Source organism: Myxine glutinosa, chromosome 7, assembly GCF_964187855.1.
Source record: "Myxine glutinosa chromosome 7, kmMyxGlut1.1, whole genome shotgun sequence".
Lineage (NCBI taxonomy): Eukaryota > Metazoa > Chordata > Myxini > Myxiniformes > Myxinidae > Myxine > Myxine glutinosa.
In genome coordinates, this window is record NC_136267.1 from 37984361 (window position 1) to 38003308 (window position 18948).

General features: G+C 49.3%; 1 protein-coding gene across 1 annotated transcript in view; it reads left to right on the forward strand.

Annotated features, from left to right (window-relative positions):
- LOC137431134 (proline-serine-threonine phosphatase-interacting protein 1) overlaps positions 1-18948 on the forward strand; it is a 160012-nt gene that overhangs the window by 44818 nt on the left and 96246 nt on the right. Inside the window, exons 4-8 of the mRNA XM_068122112.2 lie at positions 8917-8951; positions 10654-10760; positions 10991-11053; positions 11236-11334; positions 14659-14704. Of these exons, the coding sequence (XP_067978213.2) occupies positions 8917-8951; positions 10654-10760; positions 10991-11053; positions 11236-11334; positions 14659-14704 (350 nt within the window). The remainder of the gene's footprint in view (positions 1-8916; positions 8952-10653; positions 10761-10990; positions 11054-11235; positions 11335-14658; positions 14705-18948) is intronic.

An 18948-nucleotide genomic window follows, 5' to 3' on the forward strand; every position in this document is an offset into this window, starting at 1 on the left:
TGTATAGAGGGACGAGGGTACTCAGTGCCCAATCCACTGGAATGCGGCCTTCTTTCACCACTAGATTACAGATCTCTGTCATTCTCTTCACACCCCATCTTCCTGCTGCCTTCAACATATCTCCCACAACTCCCGTCAGCCCTCCCGCTTTTCTACTCTTCATTGCTTTTATCGCTTCCTCAACTTCCTTCTCAGTTATTTTCTCTGCCGGTCCTAAAACTGGGTTACTCTCTATGTTGCCATCCCAATCATTCTCTGTATTCAACAGCATTTCCATATATCTTTTCCATCTTCCTTTAATTCCATCTGGGTCCACAACGATTTGTCCCACTTCATCCTTCAAGCAACTCACCCCATCACATCACACCTCTCTTTCGCTATCTGCTTTGCAATTCTGAATACCGCTCTCTGACCCTCTTCCGAATCCAAGCGTTCTCCGAACATTTTCCTACATGCCTCCTGCGCCTTTGCTACCTCTTTCTTTGCAGCTTTCATGGCTGCCTTATAACTTTTAGCCAAGTCTTTATCGGTCTTGCCCTTCCTCTACATTCATCGCTCCGATTATTTAATTATTCGATTAATGACAAAAAAATTTTTTTTTTTAAAGTTACAGATTCTGATGAAATTGTGGTAGTTTATGTGTTCTCTGTGTTCTCTGCTTCATCGCTCCGACCAACCTGCGGAGCATATGCAGATGACGTTCACCAAGAGCTTTCCAATCATCATTTTCACCATCATCAACCTATCATTTTCACCTACCTCTTTCTTTGCAGCCTTCTTGGCTGCCTTATAACTTTCATGCTCTGCTTTTTCTGCTCCCGTACCCTTCGCCTTCTGCCACTCCTTGAACCTCTTCCTCTTCTCGTAAATCCTCTTTCCAACTTCATCATCCCACCACCATGTTTCCGAGTGCCTCGGTGGTCCTTTTGTCCATCCACATACCTCATCAACGGCTCCCAACAGACTATCTTTCATTGACATCCAACCACGTTCAAGCTCAACCACATCATCCTCTACCCTACTCAGCCTCTCTTTTAATGCCTCCCTTACTGTCACCTCTATCAACCTCCACACCTTCATTCTCGGTTGGTACTTCACCCGCCGAGCTCTCCTCGCACCTTTCACCCTTATGTCGCAGACAACCAAGTGGTGCTGTGAAACAGCCTCCTCCCCCGGGATCACCTTTGTGTCCCGGAGGTGCCCCCTATCTCGCCTACGCACCATCAGGTAGTAAACGGTTGTCGTCGACCCACCTGACGTGTATGTAACAAGCTTATTATCCTCTTTCTGGAACTGAGTATTACAAATCAACAAATCAGCTCCATCAGCAAACTCCAAAATCCTTTCACCTTCTCCATTTCTCACACCATATCCGTAACCCCCATGAACTCCCTCAAAACCATCCATACTCCTTCCCACATGTCCATTTAGGTCTCCTCCTACCACAACAACTTCCTCATCTTTCACGTTTTCCATCAGCTTCTCTATCGCACACCAGAACTTGTCCTTCTCTTCATCGCTCCGACCAACCTGCGGAGCATATGCAGATGACGTTCACCAAGAGCTTTCCAATCATCATTTTCACCATCATCAACCTATCACTCACTCTAGTCACACTCACCACACTGTCCACAAACTCCTCAGAAAACAGGACACCAACACCATTCACGCCCTCCAGGCACCCTTGCCACACAAACTTGTATTTCTGTCCCTGCCTACCCTTCACCATTCTCACACCACTTCCCTTCCATCTCGTCTCCTGCACACAACATATGTCCACTCTTCTTCTGACCAATACTTCCACCACTTCTCCTGATCTCCCTGTCATTGTCCTTACATTCCATGTCCCAAACCTCAGAAACTGATCTCCACTTTGGGCTGTACCCTGCCCATATGTAGTTGTAATTGTCATGGTTCTCTTTTTGAGGCAATGTTTTTATGGCCGGATGCCCTTCCTGACGCCAACCCTCTTCGTCGCCTCTTACGACATGCAGGGATACGGTGTACCTATTCTAACCAGGGTACACACCGTGAACCAGGGTACACACCGGTATGCCTTGTCCCATATTACGAATTGTGTCAATCCCTATGACTTGGATTCAGACACTCAACTCCTCTGACTCGGGGTCCGACACCGTCAACTCCTCGGACTCAGACTCCAACACCAGCAACTCCTCGGACTCGGACTCCAACACCGGCAACTCCTTGGACGCAGACACCGAAACCGTCAACTCATCGGACTCGGACTCCGACACCATCAACTCATTAGAGTTGGACTCCGACACCATCAACTCATCAGACTCGGACTCCGACACCATCAACTCATCGGACTCGGACTTTGACACTGTCAACTCCTCGGACTCCGACTCGGACTCGGACTCGGACTCGGTCAACGGCTCGGACTCGGACACTGTCAACTCCTCAGACTCCAACTCTGCTGCTACTTTAGGAGTATTCTAAAGTATATGTAGGCTATCTACTATTGCAGATAGCAGTGTAGCAGCTGGCATTGTTTTTAGCAGTAGGTGTTTCCATGTCTCTTGACTGCAACTGAAGCCAGAATTTCCATTTTAACTGTTATACTGTATTGAAGGAGCTGGGGCTCCCACGTCGATCGGAAGAATGGACGCGACAAAAAGCTAGAATTCATCCGAGTTGCTTTAATGAAATCAAACACTCAGGCACACTGAAAACCCGTTTATCGGGCAGCAATATATATACCAATTATCCCGGAGCGTTTGCCCAGGCCCGGCGCCAGGGGGCATGCCCGGGCGTCCCGACCGAGGCCTGGCAAGTTGAGCGCGGGCCTGCCCGGGCGTCCTGGACGAGCCCGGCATGGTGATCGCTCCGCGTCCTTGATAGGTGCAAGGCGATTGTGAAACCCCAGCGGCAGCCGCTACACACGTCCCCCCAGAATCGACTTGCACCGGCAGGGTCAACTTGAGGGGGGTCCTGATGACCCGGCCGAAGCGACCCCTGGCGGGTCGTGGGAGGGGGTCCGGTGAGGTGGTGGGCGGTCGAGTGGGGGGCCCCGTGGACGGGGGGCGGCCTCGCTGCGGCGGAAGGGCCACCCGTGGTGGGTGGTCGACGTCCACGTGCGCCGGCTTGAGGCGGTCCACTGTAATCCGGTCCGACCTGCCGCCGATGTCGATGACGAACGACTTGTCGTCCCGTCGTAGCACCCGGAAGGGCCCGTCGTACGGCGGCTGGAGTGGCCACCGATGTGCGTCGTGACGCACAAAAACATACTCCGCTGTGCGGAGTGCTGGGGGGACGTAGGACTGGGGGTCACCGTGGTGGGATGTCGGCACGGGGGCAAACCGTCGGGCGGCCTCCTGGAGGTCCGAGCGCTGGTGAGCTGCGGACCAGGGACTGGTAGCGTCGGGCACGAATTCGCCCGGGACGCGTAGCACCTGGCCATAGACCAGCTCGGCGGTGGATGCCTGGAGGTCCTCCTTGGGGGCCGTGCGAAGGCCCAAAAGGACCCACGGCAGCCGGTCGGCCCAACCGCCGTCTTGAAGGCCGGCCATGAGCGCGGCCTTCATGGAGCGGTGGAATCGCTCGCACAACCCGTTTGCTTGGGGGTGGTAGGCCGTAGAACGGTGGAGCTTGACCCCCAGGTTGCGGGCGACCGCGCCCCACAGCTCGGAGGTGAACTGTGGTCCGCGGTCTGACGAGATGTCCGCCGGTGCGCCGAAGCGGGCGACCCAGGTGGCGATGAAAGCCTGCGCCACGTCGGCGGTGGTGGTGGAGACGAGGGGAACGGCCTCCGGCCACCTGGTGGTCCTGTCCACCATGGTGAGCAGGTGTGTGAACCCCCGTGACGGGGGGAGGGGGCCCACCAGATCCACGTTGACGTGGTCGAAACGTCGTTCGGGCACGGTGAAAGGTGCCAGCGGGGCCTGGGTGTGTCGGTGGACCTTGGCCCGTTGGCAGGCCGTGCAGGCGCTGGTCCAATCGCGGACGTCCCGACGAAGGCCGTGCCAGACGAAACGCGCCGACACCAGCTTCTGGGAAGCTTTCCGGCCCGGGTGGGAAAGGCCGTGGAGGGAGGCGAAGATGCGGCGTTGCCAGGTGACGGGCACGATAGGGCGAGGCTGGCCTTGGGAGACGTCGCAGAGCAGGACAGTGTCCGCGCAGGGGATGTCGGCCAGGCGGAGGCCCGTGTCCGCCGCCCGGAGGGCTTGCACCGTGGTGTCGGTGGTTTGGTCCGCCGCCATAAGCGCAAAATCCACGCCCAGGTGGACCGCGTTCGCGCTGGCCCGGGAAAGACAGTCGGCCACGGCGTTGTTTTTGCCGGCGACGTGCCGGATGTCCGTGGTAAACTCCGACACGGCGGAGAGGTGGCGCTGTTGGCGGGCCGACCATGGCTCCGTGACCTTGGCCATGGCGTAAATCAACGGCTTGTGGTCGACGAACGCCGTGAAAGGTCGGCCCTCCAGGAGGTGGCGGAAATGGCGGACGGCCAGGTGTAGACCGAGGAGCTCCCGGTCAAACGTGCTGTATTTGAGCTCGTTCGGCCGGAGCTGCCGGCTGAAAAAAGCGAGTGGCTGCCAAACCCCGTTCACCCATTGCTCATGTACGGCGCCCACCGCGTAGTCGGAGGCATCCGTGGTGAGGGCGATGGGAGCGTTGAGCACAGGGTGAGCGAGCAGTGTTGCGTCGGCGAGGGCCCGCTTTGAGCGTTGGAAGGCCGCATCCATTGCTGCGGACCAGGCGATGTCGTGCTTGGCCGGCTTGCCCCAGAGGGCGTCGTAGAGGGGCCGCATGAGGTGAGCAGCGCGGGGCACGAAGCGGTGATAAAAATTCACCATTCCCAGGAATTCCTGCAGGGCCTTTATGGTGCGGGGACGCGGGAACGTGGTGATGGCCTCGACCTTGGTTGGCAGCGGCACGGCCCCGTTCTTGGTGATGTGGTGGCCCAAAAAATCAACGGCCGTCGTGCCGAAGTGGCATTTGGCCGGGTTGACGATGAGGCCGTGCTCGCTGAGGCGCTCGAACAGTGTTCGGAGGTGGAGGAGGTGCTCGGCCCGGGACGTGCTGGCGACGAGGATGTCGTCCAGGTAAACGAAAAGGAACGGCAGGTCACGCAGCACGCCGTCCATCAAGCGCTGGAACGCCTGAGCCGCGTTCTTGAGACCAAACGGCATCCGCAAGAATTCGAATAAGCCGAACGGCGTGATGACTGCCGTTTTAGGGACGTCGGCCGCCCTGACAGGTACCTGGTGATATCCCCGTATGAGATCAATTTTCGAAAAAATGACCCGTCCCGCCAGACGGGCGGAGAAGTCTTGGATATGCGGGATCGGGTACCTGTCGGGGGTGGTAGCGTCATTCAGACGGCGGTAGTCGCCACACGGGCGCCATCCACCCCCCGGCTTTGGCACGATGTGCAGTGGCGAGGCCCACGCGCTATCGGAGCACCGCACGATGCCGAGGTGCTCCAACGCGTCGAATTCGGCCTTCGCTACGGCGAGCTTGGCTGGGTCGAGGCGGCGGGCCCTGGTGTAGACCGGCGGGCCCGTGGTTGGTATGTGGTGCTCGATCCCATGCCGTACTGCGACGGCCGAAAACGTCGGCCGCGTGAGGGCCGGGAACTCCGTGAGCAGGCGAGCAAACTCGTTCGCTGCCGGGACGGTGCATGCCAGCTCGGTCGGCGCGGAGCTACTCAATGCGCATACCAGGGAGCTGAAGGTTTCAGCGTTGATTAAACGACGCCGTTGGACGTCCACCAGCAGTCCGTGTGCGCAGAGGAAGTCGGCGCCTAGCAGAGCCACGGGCACGTTGGCGGTTACAAACGTCCAAGCAAAGCGTTGGCCGCCGAAGCAGAGGGTGACGTTGCGCGGGCCGAAGGTGCGGATAGTCGATCCGTTGGCCGCAATTAAGGAGGGGCCGCAAACCGCGGATTGCCTGTCCTGGTCAGAGGCGGGTATGACGCTCAGTTGGGCGCCGGTGTCGCACAGGAAGCGCCGTCCGGACGCTTTATCCGTGATGAACAGTAAGTTGCCCGTGTGGCCGGCGCTCATGGCTGGTAATGAACGCCGGCCCGGCCGTTTCCCGGCCTGCCGAAGGTGCACGGGGGTCGGCATGTCCGGGCCTTTTGTCCGAACCTGGCATGATAGTAACACCACGCTTGGTCGGGTGGAGGCCTCGGTCGTCGTGCTGGAGGTGGTCGGCACGGTAGAGCGGCCGCCAATTGCGTCGGCAGTTCGGCCGTCGACCGTGCCGGGTGCTCGGGCGCCATGGTTGTTGCGTCGGACGGCGGTGGGTCCCATGTCGCCGCTGCGATGCGCCGTCCTGCAGCGGAGATCTTGTCGGCTTCTCTGGCAAGGGCTCGGGGATCTGTGATCGTCGTGCTTGCCAGGGCGAGGCGTACCGGGTTAGGCAGCTGACGGAGGAACAGCTCCCGGAACAGGAATGCCGGAGAGTGCTCGCCGAGCAGTGAAAGCATGTAGTCCATTCGCACGGAAGGGCGCATGTCGCCGAGCTCAGGCAGATCGAGCAGGCGCCGTGCGCGTTCCGCCGATGGCAGGGCGAAAGCATCGAGGAGAAGCTTCCTAATCGCGCCGTATTTGTCAGCGGCTGGCGGGCTTTCGAGGAGGCTCAGGGCGCGGGCCGCGGTAGCCGACCCGAGCGCAGCTACCACATGGTGGAAGCGGGTGTCGTCGGCCGTGATGCCTCGCAGGGCGAACAGGGACTCCGCCTGTGCGAACCAAACCGCCGCGTGAGCCTCCCAGAAGGTAGGCAGTTTAAGGGCGACTGCCGTGTCCATGTCGATAGGTCACCAATGAAGGAGCTGGGGCTCCCACGTCGATCGGAAGAATGGACGCGACAAAAAGCTAGAATTCATCCGAGTTGCTTTAATGAAATCAAACATTCAGGCACACTGAAAACCCGTTTATCGGGCAGCAATATATATACCAATTATCCCGGAGCGTTTGCCCAGGCCCGGCGCCAGGGGGCGTGGCCCAGCGTCCTGGCTGCGGCCTGGCAAGTTGAGGGCGAGCCTGCCCGGGCATGCCCGGGCATGCCCGGGCGTCCCGACCGAGGCCTGGCAAGTTGAGCGCGGGCCTGCCCGGGCGTCCTGGACGAGCCCAGCATGGTGATCGCTCCGCGTCCTTGATAGGTGCAAGGCGATTGTGAAACCCCAGCGGCAGCCGCTACAGTATATTGTTTTCTGGCTGCAAGCCCAAGTCCTTGTCAACTGTGCAATGGGTGCCTAAATATGGTGGATGTGTGGCAAGCACCCCTTGTTGATCAGCACCTTTGCAGTAAGTGCTGGTATGGCACATGGGTTCATAGTCACCATTCCAGTGAAGAGATGCTATTTAATACCGTATAAGAGAAAGCTTACCAGTTCAACTCTTGAGGGAAATCCACTCCATGCTGATGGAAAGCCAGTGAGCTAGAAATGCATCCGCGGATGGATTCCCTTCTCAAGCGGATGGGTTGGTGTTGTCAAAAGAAAATCTAAAGCCTATGTATTCTAACTTGTACTGCAGATAGCAGTGCAAAAGCTGATGCTGCTTTTAGCAGTGGGCGCTTCTCTGTATTTCACAGACTACAACGAAAGACAGAAGCTTCATTTTGACTGATATATATTATACCTGGCAGGATAGCTTAGAGGTTTATACACTTTATTTTGAACTGTCCATCCTGAGTATGAATCTCAACCCAGTTATAAACTGTCACTGGTAATTTCCATGCAGGGTGAGGCATCAATGCGCGCGCTGTCTGTCAGTAGGACGTGAAACCAGAGGACCTGTGCCTGCCAGCAACTGATCGTTGGTGATGCCGTCTTGCACAAAGAGTACAGTAGTTATTGCTGACACCCTGAATAAATTGCAAAATAATGCTCTAACCTACAAGAGGGCACTGTATCAGCCACAGCTCCACATCTATACAAAACAGCTCCGAGTGGGATAACGGTCATCTCTTGAGGTAGTTCAGACCTCTGCTGATTTGGCCGCCATTGATCCCTTGGGAGTCCCCTTAATCCGAAATCGAAGTCTAAGACCGAGCGATCCTGCAGACCATAAAATACAAGGGATGTATCAGGCTTCAGGGCAATCGGTTGGTAAATAAGGGACGAGTAGGAATCCAAAGTTTCAGGGGTAACCCCCAAACCCACCACCACCCCCCACCCCAGGAGCTCTAATGACCCAACATCGAAAAATCTAAGCCCAAGTGATTGTGGGGACTGCTGTCTTGTATTCATGTGTCAAGCTTCAGAACAATCAGCCGGGTGATAAGTGAGGCATAGCGAAAATACCAAAAGTTAAAGGAAGGACAATCGGACGGACGGAAATCCGGAACCATTTTACAAGTTAAATAAATATCTTTGCGATCGAGGTGAGATGACCTAATAATGGAGGGGAAGTATTATGTTGTTGGAAGGTGAAACTTTCACGGATTGCTCGGGATACCGGAAGGTGTGTTTCTGGAAGTTTCGTTTGATTCCATCAAATTTTACCTTGGCATTTTCTTCCTTTGGGGGTAAGGGGTGCAATTGTAATTATCTGAGCTATATAACCACAAAGTATTATATATACACATTAACCGTACATGTGTTTTCTTCATATACGTAACCCGGGTTATTTTTTTATTTTCGTGAGTGATTGAAGCAGCGTTCTGTTGCCTATACACTGCCCAAATAAAGATACATCAGAAGAACGTGTTGCACGCTTGGAACAAGATCGCCTGTTGGGCGGGTACTCTGCTATGGTATTAATAATCATAAAGATGGCAACATAACCCCCATGGCCACTCCCTCAGGAGCGGGTGCTTCCAGTCCCAGCAACGATGCAAATCCGCAGCCATGTGCCGCACACACAAGAATGAATAATAAATTAAATCATACCTAGACACGTGTCATACCCAGCTGAGTGAATGTCTGGTTGTATTTTTGTTTTACAGCACATTGAGACGAGCCTTTGATACAATGAAACAACGTGAGTAACTCCATTAATTTTCTGAACGTCAATGCTGCACAATAGCTAACAGAAATAGAAATAAGAGTCCAGATGGAGATGTCCTTGAGAAGAACATGAGATACCAAGTTGCTGTTATCTTCAGCTGAAGTAGTGCAGGATGCATTTCAAAGGTATAATTTGGGATTACAGATCCTCAACCAGTCAGTTAGCTTCAATCGATCACAAGAATTTCAGTAACTGTTGAAATAAATAAATAAGCAAGAAGATGTCATGAAGATTGCCATTGATGCAGCAAATTGTCCATTTCATCAAGATTGAAATTGACGATCTTGATGAAAGCTCGGGTCAATATGATGAAAAGTGACAATTTTTCAGATTAAAAATGATGGTTTTAGAAGTTGGACTTAGAGTTTACCTTTGACCTTTTGACCTCAAAAATAGTTGGTTTCCCAATTCATTGAGGCACTATGCAAATGCTGTTAAATCTTCAAGTGAATTGGATGAAAATTTTAATTATTTTTCAGATGAAAATTGATGATTTTGGAAGTTTGTCCTTCAGTTGACCTTTGACCTTTTGACCTCAAAATAGTTGGTTTCCCAATTCAGTGAGGCACTATGCAAATGCTGTTAAATCTTCAAGTCAATTGGATGAAAATTGATTTTTCAGATGAAAATTGGTGATTTTGGAAGTTTTACCTTGAGTTGACCTTTGACCTTTTGACCTCAAAATAGTTGGTTTCCCAAGTCAGGGACTCAATGTACAAATGCTGTTCAATTTTCAAGCCAATTGGATGAAAAATAGCGATTTTAGAAATATGACATCCAGTTGACCTTTGACCTCAAAATCAATAGGTTTCTCAATTGTGACGACCTCTACAACGTGGTGAAGTTTCATGACGATCGCTTTGGAATTGTGACCTGTAGGCGAGTGACAAACAAACAGCCAGAATAACAAGAAGACGTCATGCAGAGCACGATACTTGCAAAATCCACCCCTCACTCCCCCAAAAGGTTGCCATTGATCTATCAAAATGTCCATTTCATCAACATTAAAGTTGACGATTTTGATCAAAACTCGGGTCAATAGGGTGAAAGTGACATGAAAAGTGAAAGATGAACATTTATGATTTTAGAAGTTTGACCTTGAGTTGGCCTTTGACCTTTTGACCTCAAAATAGTTGGTTTCCCAATTCAGTGAGGCACTATGCAAATGCTGTTAAATCTTCAAGTCAATGGGATGAAAATTGATGAATTTTCAAATGAAAATTGATGATTTTGGAAGTTTGACCTTGAGTTGGCCTTTGACCTTTTGACCTAAAAAAAATTAGTAGGTTTCCCAATTTAGTGACTCAATGTGCAAATGCTGTTCAATTTTCAAGTCAATTGGATGAAAAATGGCGATTTTCGAAATGTCACCTCCAGGTGACCTTTGACCTCAAAATCAATAAATGAGCTTCTCGACTGTGACGACCTTTTACAACTTGGTGATGTTTCATGACGATCAGTTTAGAATTGTGACCTGTAGACGTATGACAAACAAACAGACAAACAGACAGAGAGACAGACAAACATACAGACAGAATAACAAACGCAACCGACCTTCGATTTTGCAAGTAATAAATAGGAGCCATCATTCCATACACTTAATTTGTCTTATTAATAGAGAATAGCAAGGCATCTGCTTCTCCTCTGTCGCTAACTCTCATGTCATGGTCCTCAGAGCTGGAGAATGCTGGGAATGCACATATTCAATTGGCTGGCGCTCTGCGTGAGGAGGCGAAGCGTGGCGAGGACTTCCGGGAGCGTCAGAAAGAGCAGCGACGGCGTGTAATCAATGCTCCGATCACCTCGCACTTCACAACTCGGGTCTTGGGGCTCATCTGTTACATTGTGCTTCATAATCCTCGGAGCGCAGTTGCTACATGGAGTTGTGGAAACGCTCTCGATATCTCGGCCGGCTCCAGCTAATATACGTAGCATTAACTTTGCCATTCTACAAGGAATGCAATATTACCTATGTACAAAAATCTGACAATACCCCATGTTCTCATCACCAGATGGAGGCCATTATGGACAAGCTGCACAAGCTAAAAAATAACCTTTACAAGAAAACTATGGATGTGAGTAATGCCTCGTCTCCAACAAAACCGCTAACTCGGAAGTACAGCTACTCAAGTAGGTTTAGTTTTTGCTTGCCCTTTGGATACTTTCTCTGCAACAGCTGAATGATGTCTCTGCAAAACTACAGGTGTGCTGTTTCTGGCTTCCTAACTCATTTTGTTGACCTCAACTGTCCCGGCAGGGCAAAAAATGTTACGAACAGAAATGCCAGGAGGCTGACGAGGCGGAAATTGCTGCTGATAATCGCATGGCCACCGGGAATGTCAAACAGCAGGAAAAGGTGTGAGGAACTCTCTGGTTTCCGCTTTATTTAATGATTTCTCCATCTAAAGCCCACCACACATTGCCACCTATTGGCTTCAAGAGCTCTGTGATTTGGGTGACCAACAGTTTGGAATCTGCCGGTAATTTGTGCTGCAAACTACAATAAAGCGAGCAAGCTTTGGTGCATACCTCAGGTCATTGTTGAGAAAAAATCTCAGGGAAGTCATCTCCAATTCCTTTGATTTTGGCCGCAATGCTGTGATTAATATTTCCTGGATCAAGTTCTTTATGGCACATTTGGATCCATCCTAGATTCGTGAGTAAATATGCTTGGAGACTAAGCTACTCTGTCTACACTGCCAAATATATATATATTGTATACAAGGTTGAGGCTCGTGTAAGAGCTAACAGTGATCACAAAAAGACAAACTGACACACAAAACATAAAACATATGATAAAGGGAGCGGGAGACCAACATGGAGAGCAGGGACGTCGGGAGATCTGTGGGAGAGGTAGGGCTTGGGGGGAGGAGGCATGGAAAGGGGGGGGGGGGGGTGGGAGAGGGGGAAAAAAAACACATGGACACCGCTAGGACTTCCATGAAAGAAGTCGGGATATCAAAAAAGTGGAGCTGGGGTGAATTAACGGGGCTAGAAAAGATCAAGGTTTTGGATGGGGGAAGATAAGAGATGGTGGTGAACAGCCGTTTTAAAGAACTGGAGGGAGGAGTGGGATTGAAGGGAGTGGGGGAGTTTGTTCCAGAGGTGGGAGAAAAGAGGAATGAAAGAGCGAAGGTGAACAGAGAGTCTTGATTTTGTCAGTTTAACCAGAAGAGGGTTGCAGGCAGATCTTGTGCGACCTGCAGGAATATTTGGAGAACAAAGCACAGAGAGAGCTGGGGGAGGAAGGCCGGAGAGGAGTCGCTAGAAGACAGAAAGACATGTATAGGTGGATAAATGTAGAAAAGACAAATATAGGTAGATAAATTGTTTTGTTATAATTTTGTTATTTAAAAATTTGTTTATTTTTGAAAAAACAAATATTTGTTATTTAAACAAATATAATTTGTCTACAACAGAAAGACAAATATAGGTGGATAAATGTAGATAAGTTGATTTAAGGGCAGAAAATGACTGGTTTCTCATGACAATGTGAAACTGCCCTACCACCATGTTCAGGGAATGAACTCGTATTCGATTGCCGTGCCATTGAAGCGATAAGTGAGGGGGTGAGGAATTCCTCATTTCCTTACAATCGTCCAGTATGACAGTATTGCCATGAAGAACCCTGGCCTCTGTACATGAAGACAGCGCTCCGTAATGAGCCTTACCTCCAAACACCACTGTTATGAATGACTAGGCCTGGGACAAACCAGTAGAGTGAAGAGCGGTGCTTTGGTGACGAGATAAATCGGTATCTTGAGTAAATCGGAGGAAAAAGCAGACTCATTGATATTGTGGTTAGACCATCAGCTCTGGAATCCTGGTTTTGTCTTGATAGTTAAGGTGGCTGTCTTAAAATCTTGGGGTCCTGAGTTTGAGCTGCCATGCCAATAAAATATCACCAGGTGGGTTGACTCAACCTGTAGCATCCTTCCGAGATTGGCAAAATCCTTCCGAGATTGGCAAAATGTGTACAAGCTTACTAGGAAGGATGAACCATTTGAGTATCCTGTGTCGGAGTATCGACCCATCCAGGATTGTACCCACTAGGCCAAGGAAAACTGCCTTGGCAGCCCTATGCGTCTGAAGATGCGAAGGGAGTGGTGCCTCTTCTTCAGCACCTCTGAGTGCGGGTGGTCGGTGGTTCGATTCTCACACTGGCCGAGTCATACCGTGGACTTTAAAAAATGGTTAAAATGGTTGGAGGATAGAGCATGGACAAACCTCGTGAGTTTTGGCATCTCATGGGGGGAGGCAGAGGTGGAAAGGTGGAATGAGGGTGGGGAGGCTTGAGGGGCAAAATATATCCCTTCAATTGCCTAGCTGACTGCAAAGAGGAAAGCAAAGTCACAAAGATTGCTTCATCAGTATCTACAGTGTGCTGGGAAGTTGTGTCATTTCCCTTCAGGTCACCGTCTGTGTTTATCCGAAGTCAATTCCAGTGCTGTACATCTTTGTCTGCATATGTGTGCATGATTTGTATAACAGCTTTCTGATGACCTTTCTACAGTGTAAACAAAAACTTTAATGAAGGGCGACTGCACGAACGCAATTTAATGTTCTACAACTTCTGGCCAATAAGACAGACGTCCTCTCGTATCTCGGGATACCACTCCTACGTCCGCAAATTATGTCTGTTTTCAGTTGTTGTTATCAAGTCGCACATCTATGGCTCGTGTGTAGTGGAAGTGCGGAAGTTGGTCAAACACGTTGCAGTTGCTTGCACCCATGCCGATATGGACCAAATTTGGTACGATGTATCAGGACAGCAAGGACTCATATAGTTGTGCTCCCCATCTGGATGTGCCCCCTATAAATGGGGTGAAAGAGTTTTTGCCCCAAATATTGGTATTTCATTCAAAAAATTTATTCTCAGAAACCGCCAGACAGATCCAGACCAAACTCGCCACGAGGCATTGTGAAGCGACATTATTGAAAGTGGAACGAGGAGACCAGTACAGTGCACGTTGATGTTATGTGTGTTTGTACAGTCATTTATACTGTGAATATGAATGATCGTTTTGAGGCCAGTTTTCCCCGCTTGAGTGGGGGTTAGGGCCTTGCGGGCCCCATGACAATCATGGTTCCCTGTTTGAGGCAATGTTTTTATGGCCGGATGCCCTTCCTGACGCCAACCCTTAGTCGCCTCTTGCAATGCGCAGGGATATGGTGTACCTATTCTAAATCGGGGTACACACTGGAATCATTCATCCCAGCAAGCTGGTCCTCAATTTGCGGACCTCGGAAGGATGACAGGCTGAGTCAACCCCCCTGGCGTTAATTCAGCGATCGACCGGGATTCAAACTCAGGATCCTAGGATCCCAAGCCAGCACCCTAACCGCTAAGCCAACACCAGGCTTAGTCGTTTATACTGTATATCACAATTATTACTGTTTTAAATGAAATTGAAAATCAAAAGTTGGAGCAAGTAATAAAACTTTAATCCATGTTTGCCCTTTGTCCTAAATCAAGGTGTAATGAGGTTCTTTTCTGGATAAGGATAACATAAATTGTAGGCAAGGCGGTGATAACACTTCAAATTATCTGAAGGTTGGGATAATAAAACTCGTTAATTTTTTTAAAGTAATGTGGTCATTTTATATCAATCATACGATATTTATCCCTCATTATTATGGATAAAATTAAAGCTTGCCATTTCATTTCTTTCATTTCCAGCTGAAAGCAAAGGTATTGCAGACCCGGGAATCGTCCGTGGAGGCCGGTAAGTAACTGCAATGCTGTTTCTGCTTCCGCTTTGACTACTGTTGTTGCTGTTTCTGCTTTCACTTTGAATGGTTGTGATTTATTTAGAATTTTTTTTTTTTTACAGGCACTGCATATAATACTTCTGCTTAGCCTTTAACTTATTTGACTACTTGCAAAGGTACCCGGCATTGCCAGGTAACACGGAGTCGCTTTGTGACAGGAATATTAAGAGAAGGGGGGGAGAGAGAGAAGGGGAGGAGGAAGAGGAGGGGGAAGAGGAGGGATAGAAAGGGGTAAGGAAGAGAGAGAATTGTGAGAGAGTGAGAGACAGAGACAGAGAGAGAGAGAGAGACACACACAGAGAGAGAGAGAGAGAGAGAGAGAGAGAGAGAGAGAGAGAGAGAGAGAGAGAGAGAGAGAGAGAGAGAGAGAGAGAGAGAGAGAGAGAGAGACAGACAGACAGACAGACAGACAGACAGACAGACAGACAGACAGACAGGAGGGGAGGGAGAAAGGAGGAGGGGAGAGCAAAACCTCACCACATGTCACTGTAATGTACACTCTGGGAGGGAGGGGTGGTGCGAGGGGGGGTATGAGGGGAGGGAGCGTGTGTGGGGGTGAGAGGGGGAAGAGAGAGTGGTGGGAGAAAGGAAGAGGGGAGAGTAAAGCCTCACCACATGTCGCTGTACTGTAGTCAAAATTGAACCGATTCTCACGAAATTTGTTTCACGAGGGACTTTATCAACCTCAGCGACTATGAAAACCGAAAACAGCAATCGAATCGGAGATATGAGTCTGTGAGGTCCCGAAGAACATTTGGAGCCATCGCGATCACATTGACGAAAAGAGAGAACGATGCGACTCCTGAATGCCTAAGGTTGTCATTAAAGGTTGTACGTTCGTCAAAATTCATCGGATTCTCACCAAATTTGTTGTAGTTGAGTGTGCAATCACGCCCCGACCACCAAAACAGAAAACATAGATTAAATTGTAGTTAAAAGAAACCAGTGAGGCTGCTCATATAACTGAAGGAAAAATGACGATGATCATCATTTTCCATGCTAAATCCTTAAGATTAGAAAATTTTAAATAAAATCAAGTGAAGTGAAGTTAAATCCTTCAGGTTAGTGAGGAAATTCACAGGAGTGTGGGTAAATGGAGGGAGTAACTAATATTGTCTTCAGGTGTTAGGCTTCGGGTTAGTGAATAAATTCACAGAAACGCGGGTAAACGGCGGGACTAACTCTTAAAGGTTGCAGGTTAGTTACAATTTATCGGATATCCACCAAATTTGTTGTAGTCGAGTGTTCTCCAGCGACCACCAAAACCGAAAACAGAAATCAAATCAAATTGAAGTTAAATCAAAGCAAAAAGTTCATTTTCTCTAAAGGAATACCTTTACAAAGTCATAATTCCCAATTTATAAGCAATCAGTGCACAATACTAACATTATCCGAAAGCTTATACAATGACATACAATTATCAATGGCAATTATCAGGCATACAATGGTATCCATAACTTTAACCAAACCCTCTTTGAGACAACTTTATTAATCAAAAACGCCACGGCCTAGTAACTACCCAAGACCAATCCAAGACCATCGGCCTACACGCCATATTTTAAAGCATTAATAAATCAGGACTACAAACCTCACAAACACAAGACTTACCTTATTCTTCTCCGGACACCCTTGTTTTTCCAAATATCCACATGTATCCACAGGAGTGACATAGGAAACCTGTCTCATGGCGGTCTAAACCCAGGTCACGTTCCCTGTTAGTGAGTGAGTGAACAATTCAATAGGCCGAAACAAAATGGCGGCTTAAGAACCCGGTGACATCACAGTGGGCTGACCACGATGGCAGACCACCATTGTGAGAAGGGTTTTTTTTATGAGCACCTCGCTAATCTTCAAAAATTGTTTTAACACACCCAAACACCCAGTTTTCATTCATGCACTCTCGTGGAGGTCGAGAAGTATGCATGCAAAATTTGGGGCCGCTAGGTTTCATGGTTTTGGAGTTATGGAGGAGACACTCACAAAACACATACACACACTGCCTTTTATTAGTCCCCTACCGGTGTACACCGGTGGGGACTATAGGTTTGCACGCCATCCCTCCGTCCGTCAGTCCGTCAGTCCATCAGTCTGTCAGTCCGTCAGTCCGTCACGCAAAGAACAGTTTTCCGGACTTTTTTTCTAAACGCTAATGATTTCAAACTTGGCACATGGTTTCTTCATGATAAGTTACAGATCGAGTTCGAACTTCACGACGTTTCGATCATTTTTGACAAAGATATGGCACTTTGAACTTTGGGAATTCTGATAATTCTGATGCTCCTTAACTCAGTGCCATTTAAAGTTTTAATTTCCTTTAAAAACCAATTTCTCTGCAATAATAGGACCGATTGAGATCAAATTTTCACCATAGGAGGGACTCGGTCTGTAGAATATTTTAATGGTAATTATGACGTCACGTGGTTCGGCCGACATATTGTTTTTCGTGAAAACACAAAAACCCCTTTTTCTCTGCAACGGCTGAACAGATCGAGGCCAAACTTTGCAGGCAGAATCGCATACCCATGACAAACAAAAACGTCAGCGAGCATGACGTCATGCATCACATGGTTTCAGAGTTATGACGTTTTTAAGCATGAACCTTTAAAACCGAGCTCCTCCCTCATTTTTGATCCAATCGAGGGGAAACTTCACAGATCTGTTCAGCATGTCAGTATACTAAAATGTCCTTTTGGAATTTGCGATAGGGCACGTGGTTTGGCAGATATCGTTAATTAAACGAAAATATATATTTTTAAAATGGATATCTCTTGTTTATTCTAGAGTTCTCCTCAAGCCGCACCACGCGCCCTCAGCCTCGTCTCGCGAACGTCAACAGCATGACACAGCGCACGCTTTCCGGAGGGGCGGAGCCAAGCTGAGCAACATATTTATTCACATCGATCATTGATCGTGAACCGGAAAATATAATAAATTACTGATATTTAGCGACTCGAAAGGTTCTTTATCAACAACGTATTTTGTCGTGCTTCTGCTGACCTGTCTGCAAGGTGTATAAATCGAAGTCCCGAGTGCGAATCACAGGTGAGCCCGTCCTGAGGTAATTTGTGATTGGGAACGATTCAGAACCTGTGGGTAAAGAACCCTTGGTAATTTCCCCAACAGTTTTCCGGATGACAGACTGCCGGTAGGGGACATGTATTGCAATGCAATACTCAGAATGCTTGTTATTATAGATTCATGACCACTATTGGAACAACTGTAGCTTCGTGTCTTTTTTTGCTTCAGATGTTAGATTATTTCTTTGAAATAACCTCATGGAGTGGGTCCTGGTGTACAGCTGCCTGTCTGTTAACATTTGACTTAAACATCTTCTCACAACCTACCCGACCGATTATGGACTAAATTTGGTACGATGTATCAGGACAGCAAGGACTCATGTAGTTGTGCTCCCCATATGGATGCGCCCCCTATAAATGGGGTAAAAGAGTTTTTGCCCCAAATATTGGTATTTCATTCAAAAAATTTCTTCTCAGAAACCGCTAGACAGATCCAGACCAAACTCGCCACGAGGCATCGGTACCATACCCTAACCTTAAATTGTGCTTCTCGTGGCTTCTCATTGCCCCCGGAAAGGGGGCCACAGGCCCACTCCCGGCATCGCACATTTCACTAAAACATCTGCACAACTAACTGAGCAATACGGACCAAATTAGGTACAATGCATCAGGACAGTAAGGTTTCATTGGATTGTGCTCCCCATCCGGATCCCTCATTTAAAGGAGTAAAAGGGAGGTTTAGTTCCAAATATTGGTATTTAATTCACAGAATCTTCTTCTCAGAAACCGACAACTGGATCCAGATCAAACTGGCCATGTGGCATTGTGACCATGCCCTAACCTTCGGGCATTTTTGGGAGAGGGAGAGGGGCTGGCTTTTGGGAGAGGGGCCAGGAGAGGCGGAGGGGCAGGGTTGTTGGGAGAGGCGGAGGGGCAGGGTTGTTGGGAGAGGCGGAGGGGGCAGATGTTGGGAGAAGTGGAGGGGCCAGATGTTGGGAGATGCGGAGGAACCGGGTGTTGGGAGAGGCAGAGGGGCCAGGTGTTGGGAGAGGTAGAGGAGAGAGGCAGAGGGGCCGGTTGTTGGTAGAGGCAGAGGGGCCAGGTGTTGAGATAGGCAGAGCGGCCAGGTGTTGGGAGAGGCGGAAGGGCCGTTTGTTGGAAGAGGCAGAGGGGCCGGGTGT